General features: G+C 40.9%; 1 protein-coding gene across 2 annotated transcripts; it reads right to left on the bottom strand.

The window, feature by feature from the left end:
• Positions 1-299: 299 nt before the first annotated feature.
• pkn2a (protein kinase N2a) lies at positions 300-24,093 on the bottom strand. 2 transcript variants are annotated; one of them, XM_040143142.1, is made up of 23 exons: positions 23,671-24,093; positions 18,062-18,226; positions 17,501-17,636; positions 13,198-13,352; positions 9,875-10,004; positions 9,570-9,715; positions 8,979-9,192; positions 7,738-7,923; positions 7,412-7,521; positions 6,873-7,016; positions 6,157-6,232; positions 5,659-5,815; positions 5,260-5,386; positions 4,440-4,576; positions 3,786-3,861; positions 3,224-3,315; positions 2,826-3,002; positions 2,311-2,373; positions 2,131-2,207; positions 1,693-1,835; positions 1,425-1,532; positions 1,118-1,198; positions 300-807 (listed from the first exon to the last, which is right to left on the bottom strand). In XM_040143142.1, the coding sequence occupies exons 1-23, from the start codon at positions 23,689-23,691 to the stop codon at positions 604-606; spliced, it is 2,925 nt and encodes a 974-aa protein (XP_039999076.1). In that variant the 5' UTR covers positions 23,692-24,093; the 3' UTR covers positions 300-603. The 2 variants fall into 2 exon arrangements, with proteins under 2 accessions (XP_039999076.1, XP_039999077.1); XM_040143143.1 differs by having other exon boundaries at positions 4,440-4,543.
• Between the last annotated feature and the right edge of the window lie 2,760 nt (positions 24,094-26,853).

Below are 26,853 nucleotides of genomic sequence, written 5' to 3'. Positions count from 1 at the left end.
ATATGGTGAGATAAATGTCCTTAAGCTATGGCGAGGGCTTTGCAAATAAAGAAAAAAACCAAAACACGACAATAAAATATACGACTGAATATAATCTGTACAGATCAAAAAAAAAAACTGAAGACAGTGACACTGAATAACATGATTGTGATCTGTTGCCGTCTTCTCAGAGTTCATATGAAAAACATTCTCAGTGGTCAGACAACGGACACAACAACAACAACTACGACAATGTGTGCAGGAGGACAAAGGATCCCTCCTCTCCAACAACAGTTTCATTTGATCTCTTTTTCTTTAAAAAAAAAAAAAAAAAAAAAAAGTTCTTCATGTGGATTAAAAAAATAAGTGGGGGTCCTCAGGAGGCGGCTAAACTTTCTTCTCAATGGCACAGAGTTTTGCCCGAAGGCTCGGGGAGCCACGTCCGCTTGTCCTCCTCAACATTTTGGCCAGGGAAGAAGAGAGTTTTAAAAAGATGTGAGCTACAGTCACTGCTGTGTTGGTTGGTTCACAGTGTGTGTGTGTGTGTGTGTGTGTGTGTGTGTGTGTGTGTGTGTGCATGTGTGTGTGTGTGTGTGTGTGTGAGTGTAGGGGGGAGTCGTGAAGCTAACACCAGTCAGCGATGTAATCAAAGTCAGAGAACATGTTCTGCTCTTCAGAGCTCAGCACTCTGGGTTCCCTGGGCGGGGTTAAGATCGGAGCCTCTGAGGTAAATTCATCATCGAAGTTGCTGACATCGTTAGCGCCTTGGATGGTCGGCACGAAAGGCGGCTTCACCTTCTTGGCCAGCAGTCCGTTCCAATCCATGTGCTGACGAGAGAAAGAGAGAGGGTAACATCAGTGTCGATTTTCTTACAGGAATAGTTAAGACATTTTGGGAAACGTCCTCACTCGCTTTCCTGCTCAGAGCTAGATGAGAAGGAGGATACAACTCTCATCTCTGTTTGTTAAGCAGACACTAACAGCTAGCATGGCTCTGTCTGAAGGAGAAAAAAAGAATCCAGCACATCTTAAGTTAAATAATTAAAATATCAAACTATTCATTTAGAAACAAAATTACAAATGTGTAAGAAAAAAAACAAAAAACAAAATCATTGCAAATGATCTTTTTGTTTCTTACCCTGAAGAACAGATGTTTCTTAACCTCCTCCGCGTCCCTTTCTCCTGCTCCCAGACGTCGCTCTGGACTCCTCCTCAAAAGCTGAGCACAAGGAGAAGAATAAAATATATTGAAGATCAAATTGATGAACTCCCAGGAGCAGGCAAACAGACACAGACACAGACACACAGACACACAGACACACGGACACACGTCATTTACTTTGGGAATCCTCTGATACAGAGAGGATTTGTCAGGAGGGAAATCTAAGCAAAGATTGAACTTTTATGATTATTAATTGGAATTAACCCTCAATCTGTCAACACACCCTCCTCATGATGGAGATGGCTTCGGTCGAGAGGAATCGTGGGTAGCGGACTTCATCGTTGACGATACTGTCAAACACCTCCTCCTCGTCGTCACCGGGGAAGGGCGACTGAAAGAGACGTGCCGAGATGAAAAAGATGAATCGCTGTTATCTCAGAGGATTGTACAGGTCAAATGACCTGACAATATGGAATGAATATAAAATTGCTGCATGTCTGTGAAGATTGTTATTTCAAATGCAGAAAACTCTTGAGGGACTCTGCACTCACCTCTCCAACCAGCATCTCAAAGATGAGGACGCCCAGTCCCCACCAGTCCACGGCACGGGTGTACGATGTTTCGGTCAAAACCTCGGGAGCTAAAAACTCTGGTGTGCCACAGAATGTGCTGGTGCGGTCCCTGAAACCCATTCCTGAAAGCAACACAGAGGCAGTTTAATAAAGAACCAACCCTACTCCATTACAAACCACTATCTGTCCTTGGACCCTCGTTTGGTTATTTCAATAACTGTTTCCACAATATTTAGAACTATCTTTTTATGATAATAAAATACATTCACATTGAAGCTACATGATAGTCATCTAATTGTCTTAGCAACTAGGGAAGAGGAAAAAAAAAGCAAAAAAAAAAAACAGTTTTCCATATGACTGATTCCTTTCAACAACTAAAGTTTGAAGCTTTTAGATTGACGTCTTTTCCCAATTTACCTTCTTTGCAAAGTCCAAAGTCAGCAATCTTCACATAGCCCTCTGTATCCAGGAGCAGGTTGTCCAGCTTCAAATCTCTGCAAATTAAAGGAAAACACAAGAGAAGCAAGATTATTTTCGAGACCTTAATGCTCCTTATGGAAATAACTTGTAAGTGTTAGAATTATGCGAGCTGCTTACCTGTACACAATCTTATGGTCATGTAAGAACTGTAATCCCAGTACAACGCAGGCTGCATAAAATCTGCAAAGGTACAAAACAGCCAGTACATTAGGTTACATGAGCTTTACAGATGGATACTTGCCTTACTGAAGGAACCAAAATACTACATACTGAGGAGAGGTTTTTAAAGGATACGCAAAACCCTCTTTTTTTTTTTTTTTTTTTTTCAGAATTCCTATTTAAATGCCCTTGAGAATAATCTGATAGTTTTCAAATGCAAGAGAGACTAAGAATGAACTTTAATTCAATTTATACGACATTATGAGAATAATATTACTGCCCACAAATGATGAAGGCACCCATGAGCCAATCAGACACAAGATAAATGATCCCAATAAATTGGATCAACTGAGAGAATCATGAAATCCAGATAGCACTCATAAAAAATTCCTTCTAAGATGATTTACAGCAAGAACTTGTAGTCGTGTGCAGACATGAGTGATCAACTCGGAGTGAAAGCTCTGGTCACTCACACGGCCCTGGGCTCGGAGAAAACATCAGCGTGGATGTGCATCATCAGGTCGCCTCCCGCTGCGTACTCCATGACAAAACAAACATGCTCCTGCGTCTGGAAACACGCAAACAGGTTGACCAGGAACGGGTGGCGGACACTGTTGACGGTTTCAAAAATCCTCTTCTCACACATCAGACTGGAAAAGAAGAAAAGATCTTGTGAGTCACGGCGGCACAGGTAGATGAAATTTTTGCTTAAACGAAAACACTGTCAAATTGACACTCTGAGCAAAATAAACCTCTTTCAACTTCCTTTACTTTTTCAATTCTAGCTCAAGAGTTTTGCACAGCAAAGAATATCTTACTTCAATTCAGTGACACTCTGGTGAGCATCTGAGCATCAGTTTAAAGAGTTTACCTGTCCACTTCGTCGCGAGCCACAATGTCTCCTTTCTTCAGAGCTTTGATGGCGAACATCTCACCTGTGCTTTTATATTCCGCTAACAACACCTGCAGAGGGGAAGCCGAGGAAAGAGAGTTTTACATTTCAGCTTTCCTCCTCGCTTTGCTCTGTTTTACTGGACCTTTAACGATTAGTTGATGAAACAGTTCAGCAACTGATAGACAACGAATCAACCGTTTTGATGAATTGAAAAATTTAAAGTAATATTTCAAGCAAAAATGTGAAACAGTTCCCGGTTCTAACTTGTGAAAGATGAGGATTTGATGGTTTTCTTTGTCATATACAATAATAAACTAAATATAGTTGTGTTCTGGGCTGTTGGTCAGATACAACAAGCAGTTTAAAGATGTCACCTTCAGCTCCAGGGAATTACAATGAGCTTTTTTAAAAAGTACTTTCTGGCATTTTTAAACAAAACTATTAATTGATTAATTGAGGAAGCAGAGCAGATAGATTAAACAATAATAAAAATAATCGTTAGTTGCAGCACTATGTTGGATGATCAAATGAAACGTACCTTTCCAAAATGACCACGTCCGAGAACTGCCACACATTTAAAGTCTTGGAGACTGAAGTGGAACTGCTCCTCTTCCCTGGAAGGAGACCAGTGTTTACATCAATATGCCTTAAGAGTTCAATGTAGACCGTCCTGCATAAAGCTGGTGGCTTTGTAATGTTTTGAATAAAAGAAGAAAACAGGCTGCAGCAGACAACATTTTTTGACAGTAAAATTCAAATACATGAAAAGTCAAAGCCAGGGGGCAGCGTTTACCTCCATGTAACTATTTCACTGGTCATTTTTTTTTTTTTTTTTTAACTGCAAGCTCCACTGCATGAAAATCAACAGACACTACAAGAAGACAACAATTGTAACATTAGAGAAAATGGTGGCAGGTTGCCAACAAAGCTTGGGTATTTACAGTCTTTATCTGCCACATTATTATTTCCTCATTGTCACAATTTGAAATTCATCGACAAAAACAACATTGACCAGAAATATTATGGAAACGGGTTTTCCTGCCTGTTACCCTTTTCAAATAAAAGACTCTACTTGGAGCAACATTGAAGGAGGAAAAAAAAAAATCTGTTCTGCTCTTTTTTTAACTGTCATTTGAAATTTGCTAAAAGCTTTAAAAGTAACACTAACCCAACAAGCACGCGGCCCTCCTACCTTATCTCTGTGTCTTTCTGGATGGCGGTGAGCTCCAGGTCTGGATGCTGGATTTCCTGTTCCACCACCCCGTCCAGGTCTGGCTTCATCACCATGCTGTTTCTCTTGTTCAAGAAGTCAAATGAGGCGAGTGCGTCCTGCAGAGAGGAAACACAAAGCAGGAGAAGAGGAATAAATGTGATACATGCAAAAATGGCGTAGTCATCATTTACTACTGGAAAATGATTGTTACATCTGTTGTGTCTTATTAATATTTGCAAATATGCTTTGATCTTTAATAACCACTACAGAGCAAGAGCTGCCTGACTGTGTTCATCTGCAGGACACATTTATGTTGAAGAAACAATGTGACACGTTTTTAAATTAAATGAACTAGATACAAAATGATGAAGTCATAATTACTCAACCGAGAGTTCTTTTGTTTCAAATAGCCCTACCGATGACCACAGGCAACAAAGATTGTGAGGTGAACATCAGTCAGTACATGTGAACTGCTCATTTGAAGTGTTTTTAATTAGACCATGGCTAACACAGTTTCTTAAAAGACACTAGTCAAAAAATTTCAGTTATCTCCCTTTGCATGAACTAAATTCCCCTGTTTCTACACAGGCTTTTCTTGTCTGGCCGGGAGCTGTCTGGCGCGAGAGAAAACAAACATTTATAGGAGCGAAGCACTGTTTTAAACAGAAACCACGTTGCCTCGTTTTCACGAACAAGACGCACGAGGAGCTCAGCTGCTGCTCTGTTGTCCTACATCTGTGATTGTATCAGTTCACTGCTGCCTTAGCAACGCTACTTGTTATTCCTGGAACACTTGTACCTGCACTTCCTCCTTGTCGGGCATCTTGTCCTGCACCAGCGGTTCTCGGATGTCATCGGGAGCTGGGTAGTGTTTGGGTCCCGGGGTGGGCTCTTTGTCAAAGTCCAGTTTGGTCACCAGTGGGTCACTGTGTATGGACAGAGGTACAGTGTCTTTTTTAAACGTTTTCTTTCCAAGGAAGACAACCAAAAACATTTGCTCTTCCCACCACCAACAGTGGTTTGTTGTGATCCTGGTTAACTTACTCAGTAGCAGCACAGAAGTAGATAGTGAAATAAGAATGTGTCATTTTTTAAAATTTCATGTTTACAACTGTTTTTAACAACTTGTCCTTTTCAGAGTTTTAGTATGAGTTAATGATGACTTTTTAAATGTCTGTGTGCATGTGTGTTTGAGTACCTGCTAGGTGTGGGTGAACCAGGCAGACTGCTGGGTCCGGTCTCGGCAGCCTGCGGGCTGAAGGAGTTGGTACTGACAGTTGGTATGGCTCTTCTTACCAGGCGGCCCCAGGTGGCGATGTTAATGTTCATCTGAGGGGCTCGCAGGAAGGTTTTACCTGATAAAGACAAAGTAAAAGAGGCACAAATGGGGGAGGTTGAGGAAAAGCAAAAAGGTGACGATGTGGGACAGTGAAAAAGAGCAGGAAGAGGAAAACAAGGAATATCTATGAATAATACAAAGAAAAAAAAAAATCACTTCTTTCCTTCACTAACTGATTCGAGGGAAAAATCAGGAAAAATTAAGTGCAATTAGTAAATTCAAGAACAAAGTATTAATATTTTTAGACACACCACCCAACCCAGCTTAAAAGAAATACAAGTTCCCTCCATTAATGCCTGAGAATTATGACAGTGCACCTTGAAAAAGTACAGTGTTGTGTTAACAGCAATGACTCACCTTGCTGCTTTGAGAAAATCTTCTTTTGTCTTTGCAACTTTGGTCGTCTCTCGATGACAGGGTTGAAAAATGTTACCTAAACAAACAAAAATCATAACAGGAAACTTTAGAGAACCTAGAGAGTAGTGAAAAATATATGCAATTATAAAAGAACTGCGCCAATGTGTGTGTGCACATGCGTATACATGCAGATATTATAGGATGTACTGTCAAGACACTACAGTTTAATATTATACAGTTGGGGGGGTGCATGAGTGACTTAAAACTTTTGTGCATTAATGAAATGTCCTCACAAAAGGTAGAAAGGACTGCAAAGTCTCGTTGAACTAACACTTTGGCAGTATTCATTTCGTTTAGAATTAATGAAGCCATATTAAGGTCGCGAATGATGGTGAAACTTTTACGACTTCATAGGATGTTTGAGATCACCACACTCACAGCACAACACTGAGGTGAAACATAGGTCCTGTGAAAATGTTCATTTATAAAAAGGTAAGCTTTCTGTCACTTGACTATCTCAAAGCACTAAATGAAAAAGAGATTTGTTTTCACTTTTACTCACTGTATTTAAAAACATCTGCTGACTACAGGCTGTATGTTGTTTCAATATCACAATACGTAAATGTTCCTTTATTACCAACAGATGCTGGTAAACACTGAATTACTCAATACCCTTTTATAGAATTAAAGTACTTGGTGTGTGAGTCTGTGTGTACCTCAGCAAACAGCATCCCCTGTGGCTCTAAGTACAGACACATCCCATGACGCTGGTTGTCCAGGAAGTCCTCCAGCCGCAGGAACTTGACAGCGCAGAGCGAACGCCAGTCACGCCAGTACACCGAGATCTCCAGCTCACGGGACTACAGGACAGAGCCACACACAGACACAGACACAGACACAGACACAGACACAGACACACAGACGACAGAAAACAGATGTGTAAAACACAGACTGCGTTGCACAAACACAACGCTGAGTCAACAGCACAGATGTATGTCAATGGTAGAAATGTGTGTGTGTGTGTGTGTGTGTGTCTGTGTGTGTCTGTCTGTCTGTGTGTCTGTTAGTCTCTGTCTGTGTGTCTGTGTGTTTCTGTGTGTGTGTGTGTGTCTCTGTGTGTGTGTGTGTGTCTCTGTGTGTGTGTGTGTCTCTGTCTGTCTGTCTGTGTGTGTGTGTGTGTGTGTGTGTGTGTGTGTGTGTGTCTGTGTGTGTGTGTCTGTGTGTGTGTGTGTCTGTGTCTGTGTGTGTGTGTTACCCGGTCCAGCTCCAATGTAAACTTCTGGTCCCAGGCCTGGTTGCTGACTGGTCTCCAGCTTGTCTGGCCGACTACCGTGTTGTCAAGCTTCAACACTGCACTGATCTCATCTGAGGAAACACACACACACACACACACACAATTTGTTAAGCTATAGCATTTTAAAAATGTCCTAGCTGTGACTGTGATTCAGTTGGTGGTATTATAGACAAGGTAATTTCACTGAGCAATCTTAATGTTCACTGGTTAACTTTGATGTAATCACAGAATTAGCTTTCATCAATATTTACTCTTTTCAAACAGAGTACGTGGCCAGGCCCACTTACTGGAGAGCTCCTCGCTCTTCGTCAGGTTCCTTGAGCTCACACCGCGGTTTCGGTTTGCTCGGCTGATGAAGGATGAGCGCGTCTCGCTGGGGCTCCAGCCGGGCAGCGGGACAGATGCAGCTTTGGAACGACCTGGGACATTCTCCAGAAGGTCCTGACAGCCCATGAGCCTGACATCTAACGTGCCTGGAAGTCGGGTGGGACGATACACATTCATATAATCACACAGTCTTGTTCCTGGTTGTTCAGTTATCCCATTATGCACATCGTAACTGTTCTATGTATTTTATATATATATGCACTTTCAAAATGTATCATCAGGTAAAGCTTATTACTTGTCGCTTCATAAAGATATGTTTGGATGGTTTACTGAGCTTGGCCAGTCTTGTTTTTTCTGTAAGAATATTGTCTAATTCAGGTTTGAAAGCTGCTCAAATATAAAGGCCGACGAATTTTAGGCCACTCTACCTGCAGACTCTCAGACCTAAGAAGTGTTTTTCCATGATAGTAATGAATGGCATTTGTTGACAAATGAAAATCAATGTTATCTACATGCCATCAATGTTGTTTGAAAAGCAGTGAGATGGGAACAATTTGATCAGAACACATTAAACCCTTGAAAATATTAGATTCACATCTTTCCAACAGGACAGAAACGGAGCTAAACAGCTAGAAAATCAGCCACGTTCTTGGTTTCAAAAGCATCAGAATTCATAGCAAATCAAATCCTGCTTGAGACGATAAAACTAGACAGTTTAACGCAATTAATTCACTGCTAAAATCTGACTTAGAGTAAATATTTATCTTTGTCCAACAAGCCCTTACAGATCCATCAAGTTGTTGTTTGTTCCTGTGTGACTGAAGGAATATTACACATACAAACCAGCAAAGTCTGTGTGGGACAACTAGTCCTGTGTTTGTGCTAAAATGAAAAGTGTGTACTTTAATAAAGCACACATACGAAAAGAAAAAAAAAAACAAGAAAAAAAACAGATGACTAATGAAATATCCCTTTGTTATATCACCGTGCAAAGGCAAATGTTAAACCAAAATTAACACAAAAGTAATTGTGAAAGCAATACACGTGCAATACATTTTCGATACCCACGCCTAAATACCGTAATTTCTGTTCTTATATTTATTATTTAAAACAATGGGATGGGGTGGGATAACAGAGCGTAAATGATCTGATACCGTCAGTGTGTTATGAATAACCATCATTATGTTCTTGGTCCAGTTACCTGTGAGTGCAGCGGGCTTGGTGACGGTACTGTACTGGTTCTGTGTGGAGATGATGCTGGATCTAGGACTAAGGACCGGCGAGGACAGCAGGGACAACTCCTCTATGATGCTGCTGCTGCGAGGGTGGTTTTTAGGCAACTCATTGAGTCGTTGCTCCAAGGAATATCGCAGGAGGTCGAGTTTTTGACTGGACTCATTAAAACGAGCCTGGGCCTGAAGAGGAAGGAGGAAAGGAAGTACAAAGGAAGGAAAGGAAAGAGAGAGGGGGAGAGGTGTGTTGAGTAAGGATGGAAAGAGAGAGAAACGTCAATTAAATGGTCCATTTTACTTTAGTAGAGCACAGCAGCAGTACAGGGATCATTCTCATTTCAAATCCATGAAACTGTATTGGGTCCAAAGTAAAGGGAATCGTTTTCTTGCTTGTTACAAATCAGTATCATATACGAAGCGGACAGAGGTTGTGATTTTTACATTTCACATCTCTCAAACACAAACACAAACACAAACACAAACACAAACACACACACAAACACACACACACACACACACACACACACACACACACACACACACAAAATGCAAACATCTACCTCTGAATGTGCCCTTTTTTCTGTGACTTTTCCTGAGCCCAGGAGTTTCATGACGTTCTTGGCTCCCTCAGCCACAGCGGACTCTATCCTGGCATGGTGACACAGCTCTTCCACCCGCAGGTCTAATGGGCTGATGATGGGCTTTTCTGGAGGACAAGGAAGGACATTATTCTTTATTTTGATGCATCATTCTTTACAAGACTTTGGATAGGTGTGTTTGTCTGTTTTAATCTGTGAGAGGCATTTCTCTTCAGAGGCCTTGCTGCCTACTTCTAATCGATCATTAAATGCAAGCTAAGGCTCACCCATCACATCATTGTTCTCAAAGCTCAGTTCGCTGGCCTGGCTGGCTTTGAGAATCTGCATCCTGATGAACTCGATTTTCGTCTTGCTGTCCTGAAGCATCTGCTGGGCCGTCGCTAGCAACTTACGATCCTATGCGCGAAAAGAAACAATTACTTTCTGTTGGTGGGGAGATATCGCTACATTGATCCACTTTGACATACATTAATGATTGAATCAAAGGCTTTAATAATGTTTCATCCTCCTGAGTCAAATAACTTCTAGTGTCGGGGAAAAATGACCCCAAATACATGCCATCCATCGTCACTCATTGTGTTTTGTTGTTCTGAGCATGTAACACAAACAGCCAGGACGCCAGTTCATGCCCTTAATTGGAGCCGAAGTATTAGTGACCACATGGAAAATCTTGTTCACAAAAAAGAAAGTGGACTCTCATTGTGTGTTGTAATTGCTAAACCCTCTCGCTCGCACGCTCGCACGCACGCACGCACGCACGCACGCACACACGCACACAGCAGAGTAAGCAAACTCCACCCAGAATTCCTCTGAAGTTTAAATCCTGGTTGTTGATGGCGGCGCGCGCAGGAAAGACCTCTGTCCAGCAGGCATTTCCTCTGTGACATCAGGATAGGACTATTTCCAGCTGGAAGGTGCCTCTGTGCGTCTGTCTGACCGGGAGAGGTCACTTACAAAACACTGGATTCCCCTGGCCAGACAGGCAGTTGGGATCATGTGACAATTTTCAGTCCCTTTTACTGTACTACCATTGTTTCAAAACCACGCTCACTTGGACACAAAACACAAAGACCTTCAGTGACTGGTGAGGTATAATTCAAGGACTCATGTCTGATTGCTTTTTACAAACTGGTCACAAGTCAGCACAAATTTCCATTACATCGGTTATGAGAGCATGTGAAGTATTGATCCTGGGATGTAGTTGAATTTAGACAATGGACACATACTTGAGTTTAAATGTTAATTACATTTTTAAATTAAATACTTTCAAATTAAAAAACATTAGTCTCAATAAATTCAAAGTAATAGTTTTTTTTTTTTTTAAATGAGGGTTAATGTGCAGGAATATTTCTTGGCCAGATACAGTGACTCCCTGGACCTTTTGGACCCAGCCAATAAACAGATAACACATATTCCCCTGTAAAGCCACAACTTGTCAATTTTAGACCTCATTTTTTATAAGGATTAAAAAAACCAAAAAACAAAACACAAGATCTAAGGCAGATTTTTTTTTACCTTTGGACAGAGCCGGGCTAACTGTTTCCCCCTGTTTCCACTCTTTATGCTAAGCTAAGCTAATCAGCTGCTGGCTGTAGCTTCATATTTACTGTACAGGCATGAGGGTGGTATCAATCTTCTCATTCCTAACCTTAAGCCTCTCAGCAAGAAATCAAATAGAAATATTTCCCAAAATGTTGAACTGTTCCTTTAAAAAGGACTTTCAAGGCATGACAACTTGAATCAGTACATGCTAAATTGAATTATACCAACATATCCCCAGAAGCATACGACAAAAGGCAGACTTATATCACTGGCCAAGCAGAGATGACACTCACACTCACACTCACACTCACACAACCTCCCCCCAAAATTATAGTTTTTCCCGCTCTGAGCATTAGCAGAGCCGCAAGGACCGTAAGAGCTTTGCGAACAAACAGCAGCGCCTGTGACACACGGTATGTGTCAGCGCCTTCTCATGTTTCCTCCTCCCCTACAGTGAAGCTGTAGCTGTAAAAGCAAACCTGCCATGTATCATTCAACCATCTACAGAGTGGAAGCTGGTTCTCAAACTGGGAATGGTTATGACCATAATACCTTTATAAAAAGACACTTGTGTTACCTTAAGTTAAAAAAAAAAAAAAAAAAAAAAATAGATCTGGTTATTATGAGTCTGGACATCCTCTACAGTCTATGGTACGTGATAAGCTCTGTCCTGCAGCCTTTGGATTTGTTCTCAGTGGTGTTTTGCTAAAGAACAGCACTTGTACCAGGTTTAATTAGCAAGCCTCAAAAAAAAACAAAAAAAAAAAAAAAACAACCTGAAAAGAGGCATAAGTAAAGAAATAAGACTTGCATGATGAAGAAAAAAGGGTTTCCAATAGTAGTGGCCAATGGCATGACTTCAGTCAAAAGGATTACTGCGGGCGCACCTTTGAGCTGTTAAAATACATCTGGATCGTGTGTCATGTAATTCCACTTTAAGAGAATCAGAATGTCAACGGTGAAAAGAACCTGATGATGGTGAATAAAATGAATTGAAGTGTTCTTGCTGGTTTCTATGACTCCTCTGGACCGCCAAAAAGCTCACTGAAAGGATAATTCTGGTTTATTGCGTCTTGATTCTCAATAATTTCTTGCATAATGGGAAGACAATTATATTGCTACAACGGGGGCCACAAGGAGAAGAAATACAAGCAGTCAGACAGCTTGTGAAGAAGACAAAATTTTAATCATAATATCTAAATCAGTGGTTCCCACCTGTGGATCCAAACCCCAACAAGGGGTTGAAATACATGTAAGGGGTCATGTGATGATTAAAAGGACAGGAAAGAAGAAAAAAAGCCCAAAAAATTATACAACACAAATTTATGTTTGTTTTTTCAGACTTTCCACTAATCTGATCTGTTTTTTTCTTGTACATTTCTGGATAATTTTACCACTTACCTTTACCTAAATGAAACATGGACCAAAAAAAAAAAAAACCAAAACAAAACAAAACAAAAAAAACACTAAACACTTTTTTGTTTGAACTGGTCACAACTGGTAGTTTCCAAGTAAACATGGCTTAGTTTTTAGGCAACACAAGCCAAAAAGGTTAGGCAACACTGATCTAAACCACTTTATTTGGAAATGGAAATAGAAAGTGTGCACAATTGAAATGTTGCCAATAATCCCGTACTGTACAGGAAATAGTGTGCACGCAACTCTGGCAAGTACAATAGTTCAAAGTTTAACCAGGACGTTGATTTGTTAACATGTTTGTAAACTGATGGATATTTATTTAATGGTTTTACTGTTCATCCTCATTTTCTCTGCCAGGCAAGTTCAGCTAACGTGCTAACGTTCAGAACCTTTATCATCACCTGACTACTCGTGTTTCTTTCCTCGTTTGAATTTTTTTTTAATGAAGTCACAATGTTGCCAAGTGTATTATTGAATACAATGTTATTATAAATAAATAAAAACTATCCATTAAATACACTATAACTGGTGTCTGATTTTACACATTTGGGTTTTAGCCATGACATGACATGACACAGCTAAAACCTGAATGTCAGGTAAACCCTCCCCCTCTCCTGTTGAATCTTACCTTGGAAGACCCGTTGGAGTACATCTGAATCATGTTCTCTGCGCCCTGTTTGACCTTGAGCTCGATGTCATTTTGTCTTTTCAGAGCGGCGAGGCGACTGCTGCTCGTGCACATTCTGGCCTCGCTGTTAGGAGTATCTGGGGTCAGAGGGCATTCTGGGTAAAGACAGAAAAAAAAGTACAAGTTAGCACTTTATGGCTCAGATAGATAAAGTATACGACTCTGTATGTGCTGCTGGAGTCTGTAACAAATATACACTTACTGTAAATAGTAACTTATGTGCATGTGCTATTTGTGGCTGCCTGCCATTCAGATGTTAGCTAAACAGTCCTACAGCTCTGCAAAGTGACCTATAACTTTGTTTACTAAAAACACATCAGGTAGCAACTTCAGTTGTCACATAATATATCCAGAGTGCGCTGCTGTTTATAATTTGATGAGGTTTGTTAGCACAAGACTCCATTTGACTCCGTCTCTCAACACAAGAGGAACTACACAAGTCAACAACATTAAGATCAAGAACTTCATATCAGTAAATGGAATCAGTGAGACTTTAAATCAGCTTTGATGCGTCTTAAACACAACTTTTTTGTTCCATTATTCAGATACAAAGAATAGAAACGTAAGATTACAACACATCAAAAGTGAAGCCAGATCTCAGAAATATTCAGTCTGACTTGGTTTGATGCTTTTATAATCAGGAGCTATATTACAAAGGCAATCACTGGTAATTCAAAGAAATGATCCGTCATCTCATTTGCTCTCTCCTCCATCTGTTCCAACTTAAAGAACAGAGGAAAACCTTCCAGCCATCTAGTCTGAGCTACTGGACAAAAACAAAAAACAAAAAAAACAAACAAAAAAAAAACAAAAAATACAAGTGTGCACATGCAGACAACTGCTAATGCCAGTTACATCACTGTGTATAACTGTGGTGTATACACTTATGACAATAATATATCCATAACAATTCAATTTTGTTTTTTATATTGGTTGTGTTGTTACACACACGCGCGCACACACACGCGCACACACACACACACACGCACGCACACACAAAAACTGAAAACGTAACCAAGTGTCTTCTACACACAGTTTTGGGGGATGAGCTCACTGCTTTGTTGTGTTTTTTTTTTTTGTCATGTCTGGACTCGAAAGGTGCAGAGAACACCCCTCCCCAGACTGATCAGAGCAGCGAAAAGAAAAACATTCTCTCACACACAGGTGAAGTGGGCAAAAAAACCTGCCTGGCTTCTCCTGACTTCACTTGCAAATTGAGTTTCAGAATCCATGGTATCATGAAGGAGCTCCTCTTAGAAAGGGCCCAAAGAGTAAACTTTAAAAAAGGTGCCACATCTGAAACACAAACAATGGCTATTTTTTTTTTTTAAGCTCAATTTGCTTGTTCAAAATCCTATGAAATAAAAGAAGGCACATAACACAACAAATACTCCAAGATGTAAAAAAAAAAAAAAAAGATAAATACATATAAAAAATTAAATAATAAATTTAAAATATCTGATTTCTCTCAATGTGTCTTGAATCCATTTATTTGACCCCGACTAGCAACATCAGTTATTTTTACAAACGCTGCCAAACACAGATAATAATAACCAGCAGGTGGGTCTGTGATTCATTCACTCTGAATGTTTCATCAAAACACTGTCCAATGTATCCTTTGAACACCTGCAGGAGATGGGCAAAAGGGAAGCATGTGATTCTTTGAACTGAAAGTCTAAATGATTCATCTAATGACCCTTAATAAGCTGAGAGAGCATCACTGCAGAGGCTTCTGTTACTCAGGCAGGAGGGGAGGACATTAGCCTTTCCGGGGCAACCCTCTCAAAACAGAGAAACACACTGAGAGAGAGGCAGGGCTAGACAGGAAAAACTGAGTGGGCACTTGTAGATTCTCATCCTAACCACATATCTGCAAAAAAGCCTATGGAGATAGTTGAAAATTTCACAGGGACTTGGGGCAAAATTGAAAATTCATGTTGCATAATAAGGATATGTAGTAGTGTCATGAGAAAGTTGTTAGTGAAAACGACAAAAGACGCTTAGAAACACACGTGCAAAAGTTCTGCGTATGTCATCCAGTCTACGTTTGGGGCTTTCCTCTCTGTGTGGGGGATGCGGTTTGGTCAAGGTCACATCCAGCCAAGAATTCAAGGACCCCGAACCCCCTCCTCCCCTTCTGAGCACACTTCAGCCCACGCTGGGCCGGAGGACAAGACAGCGAGCTACTGAATAGCTGCAGGGCTGATGTCACTGCTGGACAGCTGACAAGGGGAACCCTCCCTCAGATTAACCCCATCTGTATCTGATGAGAAACATGTTAACAATACTCTGTAAATAATTACATCATAATTTGGAGATCTGGACCTTAAACTGATGTGGGTGGTTGTCACTTGAGATGTGATATGATGACTGGAAGGAAAACCAGCTGGACATGTATTCAGGGAGTCAACTGCTGATCTTGGGGCAGGTCTCTTTATGAGTGAGATCATATGTGACAGAGGGACTTGACTGGTGACCCTATATCAGAGCTGCCGCCGCCACCGCTGCTCCCTGACAACGCCTGAGAGGGAGTCAATCCATTTCTAGCCTTAGGTGAGCGGCGGAGAATAACCAGAGCACCCTCAACTTTCTCCTGGAACAAAAACACATTCTGGCTGCTCGCAGAGACAGAGCAAGTCCTTCCTACTAATTCAGGAAACAAGTGCTGTCTCTTGTGGATTTGAGAGCTGAACGTATTTCAAGAAGTTCTCTCATAACTGTGGAGCTGAGCTGCACTCAGTCTCTCTCCATCATTTTGCGATGCCCAGCGACATTCCGCTGGCGTCGCGTCACTTAAACATAAAGCCCTCGTTCATCAGATACAGGGTCGCCTAGTCAGGCTAAATTTGTTCCCACTTGAGATAACCATTTACCAAGACAGCCTCCCTTCCCTCCCCCAGCACACACACACACACACAAACACACAAACCCCTCCTCATCTACTTCCTAATGTCAATTGTACCGGGGGATGTGATGGTAACAGGCAGACAAATACCATTCCTTCTCTTCCTGAATTCACCCGGACACTCGCCACCAACAAAGACTCCATAAGGCAACTACTGTAACAAAACCATGCTGAACACACACACCACTGTTGCTGTTAACTCTCTCCAAATTCCATTGTTGTCAACGAACGCACAGGAGCAGGCTTTCAACAGCCTCGGAGGGGAACAATCGACGGCTCATTGTAACTGTTGGTGGAATGTGGAATGCAACAATGTCAGCCTCTGGAGAATGAGTCACCTCCAAACCCTCAATATGCTCTGTGTGCTTGTGTATGTGTGTTTATATAGGTGTTGTTCTAACACAACACTGCCAAAATTATTTCCTCAGTGATACTTTGCAAGTTATAATAAACAAGTATCTAGGCAAGAGATAGCTAAAGATATGAAAACATTTGGAATAGAAGTTGAGAAGCTGTTTTGTGACATTATATCACTGATAAACCCAAGGCTAGCAAGAAACCCATCACATGGAAATGGCTACAGGCAAACCTGCCAGCCCGGGACTGGACTCCAATTGTCAGCTAAATTAACTGTATGGAGAAACTGACCTTTATTTTAAGATTACAATATGAACAATATGTAAAATACTGGAAAAGCTGACTATATACTGTACATGTGCCTGACATATGTAACCCAATATATGTCACTAAAAGACCCTATTCCTGTACTGCGTTGCCTGTGTCCACTGTCTCACTCATTTAGCTAAAAAAACAACAAAAAACAAAAAAGGCATTTGGGTTCCAATTAGGGCTGCAACTAACTTTTCATCATTTATTAATTTGCTGATTATTTTCTCAATTATTCAATTACTTGTTTGGTGTACAAAATATTAGAAAATAGCGGAAAATGCACATCACAGTGTCCTAAAGTCCACCGTAACGCCATCACATTGCTTTTCTTGTCCAATATTCACAAATAAAATTGGCGAATTCCCACAACTGTGAAGCTGAAACCATGAAATGTTTGAGTCAGTTGTCAAGCAAAATTACCAATGAATCTATTAGACAAGTAGTTGCCGATTTTTTTCACCTCCTAATCAAGTGACTAATCTTTTTTGATATTTAGCTAACCTTACAACAAAAATGTGAGTGAGGTAAAAGCACATGGTTTACAACAATGTTGCATTTGTACAGAAGTCGAGCATAGTAAAGCATTAGCGTATGTCAACTGTCTTTACTACTTGGTTAATGTTTAGTAAATCCTGTGGGACTGCTTCATTGTAGTGCTTCTGTTGTTACCTAGCAGTTCTTCGGGGTCTTTGACCACAATGTGGGCGTTGAGCTCTTGTAGCTCCTGGTGAAGCTCCTCAACCTTCTTATTAGATTTTTTCAGCATGTTGTCAACATAAGCCAGGCTCTTCTTGTCTGTGGTGACCTGAGGAGAGAACAGCGGAGGACACTTGGGAAAATTTGACAGTTTTCTCTAATAACAAAGATTTATGAGGAAATTCCACAAATTTTAATCATAACTGGCAGTTTACTAGTCATGGAGAGGATTAATGAGCCAGTGAAAACAGTTGTATAATGTTTTCTGAGATTCTGGAGGAGCTTTGTCATGTCTTTTTTGGTTTGACCTTGAAGACTACAAACTGGCAGCATGGAGTTTGAAAGACATGGGCATTTACCAGTCAAAGAGGGTCTAATGAAAATATGTTACTGTTTCCTTTTTGTGAATAGTATCCAGCTCTGCTTTGATTTTAATCATTCTCTTATAACTTTGTGGAGGAACAATACTAAATTACTGGGGTACCCCCTTTGAGACAACGAACTGCTACTGTAAAAGAAAATCTGTGATATTACCTTGCGTAGGTTCTCTGCACCTTCTTTGATCTTCAGCTCCTTCCGGATCTCGCGGCGGATCTGCTCCTTGATCTCGTCCAGCTTCTGTTGGACCATGGTGTCGGACAGGTCCAGATTGTGTCCCAGGCCCAGTCGCTCCGCTACCAGCTGGCCCCTGGCATCCCCCTGGAGGACAGGAGAGGAGAAGGAGGAGGAAAAAGAGGGAGATAAGAGGAAGACGTGGAATGTAATTTAGAGGTCAGTGGGGGAGGAGGAGGAAGAGGAAAATGGGATGCCAGATTAAGAGGAGGAGAGGACATACAGAGGTCAGTGAATTAGTACTTTGCACACTGGCATTTTTTAAGTAGCATTTACTCAACTGAATTTATCAATACAAACTGTCGAGGAGAGAACAAAAGAAAAGCAGCAATGTGCAATGTTTCAGAACAGCTAAAGGTATTGCTTCATAAAATGCATGCATTTCCAATCTGTCTTGAGTGCCAGCTCATGACTGTACTAAAGAAGTGACGACAACAGAGGAAGAGCTACATAGTTTCATCCAAGCAGTCACCGAGTTTCTCATGAATTTTAGGTAAAACCTGTGTGATCTGATCCTGATCATCAGTTGATCATTAACATTTTTAACACATAACACATTCTTACAAGTTTTTGAATTTACATATTTCAAATGAATTAAACTAAAAGTCATAACGACTGAAATTCACTGAAAACAACTTCTGAGGCTCAGATGTTCAACACTGGCTGCCCAACCTGAGAGGTCTGAGGACAACCCTGTGCAGTGGTGTGTCTTGAACTTGAGCTAGCCTCTGTACGTGGTGTTTTCACTGCTGCTGTCAGTCACCATTGACCTGCATCCTTAAAGCTGTCACCTTAATTACAGACGGATTAGAAGGAGCTTCCTGAATGGCTTCGGCTTCGAAGGGCGTCACGAATACAGTGGTGCACTGGTGACGCTCCACCAATTGATCGGAGAATTCGCCTGTGACTATCTGAGGACTGTGAATAATCAGTTTATTCCATTTCGTTACACAGTTCATTAATCTAAGTTCTCGTGTTTGAAAATATCTTCTAAATTTTTTAATCTGAAGTTGGCAACATGACGTTTTAAATGTTGTTACATGGTTACAACTTTGAAATACCAACATTTCATCTTAATCTATGAGTCATCATAGCCTAAAAAAAATAAAATTACAAACCATTATATAAAGCCTGCCTTCACTTTGGCAATTACAATTGCTCAATCAGTTACGCATTCTTATTTAACATCTGTGACCTTTCATATTTGGGAAAAGTCCATGTAAAGAGCATCCACTCTGTATGTCACTCCAGATAACAGAACCAACTTAATGTGTAAAATGTAACAGTTAAACCAAAAATCACTGTACTCTGAAAGTCTGAAAGATCTGTTTCTTGCTGCATTTAACCCATCATGACTGTGATATAAAGGAAGAACAACACTCATTCTCAATCATATATCCATTTTTAGGCTAACTGCAATTTGCTTCCATGTAACGTTAAAATCCAAACAGCCTAATGGTAAAAAGATGGATTGGTTCAACAAGACAAAAGCTCTAGGCTTTACTAATCCGTCCGCCTTACCACAACTTCATCGGTTTCAGCCAACTCCATCTCTAGATCGGTTGAACAAACCAGTCCACGCATGTTCTGCTGACCAGCTCAACTATCAGCACATGAACTCCACTGAAGTTCTTTTGCGTAGTAGGAGCAATGATATCCTCCATCACAAAGGTTAAGCTACACCATAGCTGACAGATGCTCTGTCGAATGCAACACTCGCTCCGCTAGTATCCGATTTTCTCCGGCTCTCTCATTTTGCGCTTTCTTTCGCGCACAGACCATTGACATCAACAGCGAAGATAAACCGTCTGAGCAGTGAGAGCCAAATCCCTCTTAGCTTCTCACCCTGTGAGGTCAGAGCAGCCCAGAATGGGACCTAATCTCACTCCAGGGAGAGGACTGTGTCTAAAATTATCTCAAGTTAAAAACATAACACTGGCTGTCCATTGTGGCCTCCCGCCTGGTAAGTAACTTGTGTGATGGAGGAGAGGAGGAGAAGCTGTGAAATGACACCCCAACAACTACAAGAAGGTCCAAAGGACAGTAAAGAATAGAGTTCCAAGTCTCAATGCCGATAACAGTGAGGTTTGATGGTGCTCTTTAACTACCGGTGAAAACAAGGCTTTTTAAAAAAAAAAAAAAAAAAAAAAAAGTTCGTCAGGAATTCACCCAGCAAGGTTGTCACTGTAAGACAAGCCGGAAGAGCATCATATAGACTGTATTATCCTTTATTCATGCTAAAGTTTCACAGAGCATCCAAGTTTAATTCAGAGGTTGGTCACCTTGCCTCAATCAAAGACCACCTCCACCTCCTCTCCAAGAGAAGAGGCCATATTTCACACAACAAGGCCGATCATATTTAGTTTGGCTATTATTTAGACAGTCATCTACTAATTCAATTAATCCTAAAACAAGCTGCGCCAGGATCTGGTTGCATTACTACCGGGGCTTAACAGTTACCTGGGGGAAACCCTGAAATCACCTCATCTACTTCTGACTAATAGATTTACGTTGGGAGATTACATCATATTTCGTAAGATAAGAGATTTCCATGGGCTCAGTCATTCCCTCACCCAGCCCTTGCGAAACCCCCCACTCTCGTCGCTATAGGTGCTCACTTCAGAGGAAGCTATAGTTTGCACATATCCTGGTCGACTGGCTCCTTGATGACTCATAGGTAAAATGGAGGTCACAACTACTGGAAGTGGAAGAATAGTGTGTGGAGTAAAAAGCAGCTCTCTTCTTCAGCTCACTGCCCTGCAAAACTTGTTTGCACTGTAGCTGTGTTTGCCCAATGCGGTATGAGGACAGCATGAGGACACCCAAAAGGGCTTATTTCACTGTGCAACAATACAAGGAAATCCATGAAAGGCCAATCAGATAAGGTGGAAATAAATCAGGTAGTAGACCCACAAGGCCTTTGTTTTAATTTGAGATCAAACAAAGAGACTATATTAAAAGAAAAAGAGCAAGCGCTCATTTGAAGGATTGGTTTCACCTCTGGTTTCTCTGTAACTGCAATACTTCCTTGAGTTGCTCTTTCACCTGTACGGCCTTATCATTTCTTGCTGCCTGAATGTAATGCCTAGTCAGGAGAATGACACCACACCGGGGACTCAAGACTTATTAGGTTCAAAGACAAGCGAAGCAGGAATTGTAAGCAAATGTTTCCACTTGCAGCACAATGCATACAGTTTATGATGGATGGAGGAAACTTGTTCTTGTCAGTGTGGCTTTGCTAGCTGTTCTGTGTAATGTTCAAGGCTCACAACATTTTAGCTCCACATTTTGCTCAATATTACAAAAAACAAAAGGGCTGCTTAATTTATTAGATAGATAAAATGGAAACTGTTCACCTCTTGCCATCCAAGACCCGTATTTAATATATCAGTTGATAATATTCTTACAAAGGTAAGGCAGCTGTTACATACACGTGCTGAACTTCTTAAAGAGTTGTTTTAGTGCCTAAGAAATTAAAGGAAGCTGTGAGGTAAAAGCAAACATTTGGTCTGAACCTCAAGTGTGAGCAGGTTAAGTTGCTTTTTAAGCCCAAAAGCTCCAAGTCCAACAACAAGAGCTCCATTCACACAATAGGACAATGGAAAGGTTGAGGCCACTATCCAGGCTCATGCTTAAAAAAAGCCAAGCCCTTGCCATTTCTGCAGGAGGCCTATCTCAGCCTACAACCTGACACCCTGCCGTCTTACCCCACAGCTGGCTGCAGAGCATTGGCCACAGCCTGGTGCTCTCCTCGAACCAGAAACAGCAACACAGGCTATTAAATGTAGATCTTACAAAGGCAGCCTTCAAATGAGCCTTACACATATCCCATGGCAAGGGAAACTCTAGGTAATGTCTTGCACTTCAGGCCAATGTCCAGCTCATTTCTGAGCTGGACAGACAATAGATTTACTCTGTGATGCTGCCATGTCACAAAAACTGCACTGAAGCACCTGTTACTCTGCTGAGTTGATCTGGTTTTCACTCCATATAAACCACATGTAAAAGTTTAGCTGGCTTAGTCTACCCTAGCTAACATAGACACATCTTTTTGTAATGAAAGCATGACTTTCAGATGTCTTTTTGGTATTTTTCAAGTCCTGATAAAAAATATACAAACTGCACTACGATCTCATTTAGGAATAAGATGCAGGCCTGATGATCATAAAAGTGATTTCGCATCCATTTGCCTCATCATGGTATACATCAATACTGGTACAATATTCCTGTAATTAGTCGTGATGTCAATCGTATCAGCCAACTTTAATCACAAAATAGTTTAACGTTACACCCCCCAGCCTGGCTTAATTATTTTCCTCACCACTTTTGTGATGAGATCCCAAATAAAGGACATCTTTATCCATTTATGTTCTCATTCCCAGGAGGAAATAGGTGGTAAGCAATAAGCAATGTTATGATTCATGTGGTTCAGCTACAGCGTCATCGACATGACAACAGGTCATCACCACCTGTTGCCTCACTGATCAGTATCAGTCTGCACAAGCCCTGGGAAACATATACATAAAATCCTTTATTTTCACTCGGTGTGAGCTTTGTTATCTGCTGTCACTCCCACCCTCCCCTCCATGCTCTCCATCAAGACGAATAATAGTGTGGGTAATCAGACTGGTCGTAGCTTTAGGGTGAATTGTGGAGAATATTGCTAAAGCTAGGCTTGACTGCACTTCAGATATGATAAGATACGGTTTTTGGATGAGCTGAAGCTCTTGGACAATATTTCTAATCGGAGACATTTATTTCAGGCCTGACGTCACCCGAGTGAAACCATATTAATCAATGAGTCACGACTGTTCATAGATAATAATGAGATACGACTGTAACTCTTACTTTCACTCACTCCTTTTTTTAAAAATAAATTTAAAAATGTGCACTTGCATGTTAAAGTGGACATTTTCTGACTTCTGTTACATTGCTGGTGACATGCTTAAAGTTCATCCGGTCAGTAACGTGTTTGAAAAAAAAAAAAAAAAAAAAACTTTACGTCAAGCAAACCACTGAGCCCTTGCTCTTTTCAAAACATAGTAATATTTTTCACTTCATTCATACTACTAATGTACATAATAAAAGTGAAAATTAATCCGGAGTGTGAATACACGGAAGACAGTGTTTATTTTCCAGTAGTAACGCAGGTTAACTCAACGTTAGGCTACAGACCTGTAAGTTTAACGTTCAACAACCTTTATTTGACATGAACTAAAACGAACCTTGACGTTAAAAATGTTTCCAACAATTGCCGCTACATTTATTAACAGAGCAGCCTCCGCACAAAATCACCGGTTTCAAACTTGGATATTATAAGATAAGTTAGTTTGGATAATTGTTTCCCAGGCCTCAATCCATGGGTGATTCCCAGACAAACATTTGGGATCTAGCAGAGGCCTTTCACTTAAATACAACACTACAGACTCGCAACGACTCAACTTTAATGAAATAAAACAGTTTGCTAACTTATAACCGAACCTCTGGAGCAAGTTTGCGCACTTTTCGCGACAGTTGTCAACTTTTCCTACCTGCACGGAATCGGCGGCCATCTTGGTTTTCGCCTTTGAATCAAATCCTACGGGGAGAGAGGAGGGGAGGTGGAACTCCAAAAACAAGGCTTGTTTTACGTTTCCCTCTCTGGCGACAACAAGACGTGATTATTTTTGACCAAACCGTCGGTCATCTCGGGTACACGGGGCTTGCCATGTCGTCCTCACGCTTCTTTTACGCGGTCACGCCGTCCCAGAGGGGCCCCGGAGGGTGGACTGGTGCTTATAAATAAAAAGCTGAAGCATAAATCTGCCCCAGTGCAGTTGGAGAAAGAGGCGGTGGTTACAGTGGAAGCGTCCGCCCAGAGGAGCTGCAGCGCTGCTCCTGCTCCTGCTTCTTCTCCCGCTGCCGGGCTGCTCTCAGCCCGGACAGTTAGCACACATGTGACCCAAAACTTCACGCAGGCTGGCCTTACCTCATGATAAGAACTTGAAATCGTCCTGGGGCAAACGTAAACGTGGAAGTACGTTCACCAGAGGCCAGGGGTGCGTTAGCTCGAGGCTAAAATATGTTCGAGTGTATGTGCGGACAAAGAAATCCTTCTTGATGTTCCATATGTGGTGGGACAGGTATTGGCATTCTTTATGAACAATGCCTGAGTGAAAAGGTGCTTCATAACCCGTGAAAGTCCCGTAAGTAAAATAAGTAGTAGCCTATACGAAGTAAAGTGTAGTTACAGCATTAAAAGTAAACGTATTCATTATGTTGAATGGCTACCTCTAGCACTGATGGAAGAAGGTGCTTTACTTAATTAAAAGTAACAAAACACATTGTAAAAATATTTAATTGCAAGTAAAAGTCAAAATGTTACCTAACTAAAAGTATAGAATTATAATATTCTTAAAGGACTGAAAGAATAAGTGCTCATTATGCAGAATAGCTCTTGTCATAGGGTCTATATTTATAGATATTATATCATTTAATTATTACTTTCGATGAACTGACATGATTTTAATGTTTTGGTTTGTCAAGATGGACCAAATTTGATCTGTTTACCAGTTTAATCTATAATAATGCATTATATTTAATGAATTGATCTTGTGTGTTTTTAATGTAAAATCTTAATTTTCAAAGTAAGGAGAAACTATAACTTTCAGATAAATGCAGTAGAGTACAAAGTACAATATTTCCCTCAGAAATGTAGTGGAGTAGAAGTCTCACAAAATCAAAACATTCAAATAAGGTGTAAGTACCTCATAATTGGACTTAAGTGCAGTACTTGAGTAAATCTTTTTACCACTCGCTGTCAGAGTGTGATATTGTTGGATTATTAGGCTGTGTGGGTACCATTTGAAAGTAGCAGTTTAGTGTTACACTTCCATTAGGTTTGGGGGAGATTAGAAAAATAACATTAAAAAATCAAAGCAGCAGAGGCCGGGATGTCCCGACTCCGGGTCCGAGTTTGGGTCAAGCTCCAGAAATGCCAGAGCCTACATTTCCCATAATCCATCTTGCATCTTCTCATCTGGTAAGCGCCCGCAGTTTACCAAGTCAGTACCCCCCATTTTGTAATGCAGACTTTCTATTTGTAGCCTGCAAGCCCAACATCATTAGGCTTATTCTGACAGACCAGACAAACCAGAGAGGACATTATACAACTTTTCTTTACAGGTTGAGTAGTATTCACCATCACTGGTTAATTGATCTTCATGTGTCAACTCAGTGAAAATCCCCTTTAATGTTGTAGCTTATCATTATAAGTTACTCATATATTTTGTACCGGTAACTTCAGCAGGGAAATAAATGTGTTGGAGAAAAAAGTAAAATACTTGCTTCTGAAATCTATAAAGTAGCAGAAAGTAGAAAAACTTAAATAAAGTACATGTACCTCAAAACTGTACCTGAGTAAGTACTTTTAGTTACTTGGCAGAAGACTGGACCTCAGGAAAACTTTAAGTAATTTACTACTGATCATCGAACTGTAAGAGAGTATAATTCAAATCAAAATACTGATGCTGTACAAACTTGCTGACTACCAGAGCTGCAAGGCAAACATAAGATGTGAAGAGACCTCAGGGCAAACACTTAAGTCTTCTGCAGTGGGGCCAGTGCATGACATGTCACACCTCAGTGAGAGGACTTACTCCTGCATTACATAACCCACAGGGACACAGTCATCTCAAGCCATATGTCTCAGAGACTGGGCACTCTTTGTGCTCATGTTGCAATGTCTCAAATATTTATCGGCGTGGACAACAACACTGGCTCCATATTCTTTAACTGAGCATTGTCCACATAAAAGTGGCAGAGGCCTTGTTGGGTTGACGTATGAATTGCGCGTTCCTGCTAAAATCCACGAAGAGGTCTACTTTGTCTTTCTGTCTCCACGGTGACATACTCCAGAGGCTGCCTGAGGACCGGTTCCCCAGACAGGACAAGATGGTTCTGACTTTCATATTTACATCAGTATGGTCTTCCAGCAATATCCACAGCCTATACTGGATGGGTGTAGTGTAAGTTGCGGGATGAAGTTATGGAGATCATGCGGTGTAATACTGTTTCTGTTCTAGCAGGTTAATCTATGTCGGTTAATATCTGCCTTATTCAGAAACCTACATATGTGTTAATCTTCTCTTTTTTTTTCCTGTTGTTTTTACAGTTGAATAAACATTATGTACCTAGCTGTGGGCATGTTATTACCACAATAAACATGAGGATTATTGCTCTGATTAATAGTATGATTACTACGTTTTATTGAGCAGATAAGTATTAGGAACTGTACCAGAACCACTTTAAAAATCAGAGAAGCCCTAATGCATAATTATATAATAGTTTTTCGGTAAAAGTGTGTGGTTTAGGGGCATCCTGGTAGTCTAGGGGTCTGAGGCCCTCAACATGGTGGCATTTCTGTATTAAGTCCTGTGTATCACTGAATAATGTAACCCGTGAGATTCTGTGATCTGTTTTGGGATTTCAGTGATCCTACAGGGATCAGAGGTAATTAGGCACCATCACGGGCATCAAATTTGAAACTAGATAGTTTTCTATAGCAGCTTTGTTGGATATGTCCTGTTACTACCTCATAAAAGGCGACAGAGGGGTTAATACTCAGTCCTTAACCTAATGTCAAATTGTAAAGGGCAGCCTGTAACTGCGGATACGTGGGGGGGGGGGGGGCTGTAACAGGAGAACAGGTTGAGATTAATGGAGATGAGGCCAGT

This window comes from Xiphias gladius, chromosome 14 (assembly GCF_016859285.1).
Source record: "Xiphias gladius isolate SHS-SW01 ecotype Sanya breed wild chromosome 14, ASM1685928v1, whole genome shotgun sequence".
Taxonomy (NCBI): Eukaryota; Metazoa; Chordata; class Actinopteri; order Istiophoriformes; family Xiphiidae; genus Xiphias; species Xiphias gladius.
The sequence above is the reverse complement of the archived record's forward strand: the minus strand, read 5'-3'. Positions and strand labels throughout refer to the sequence as shown.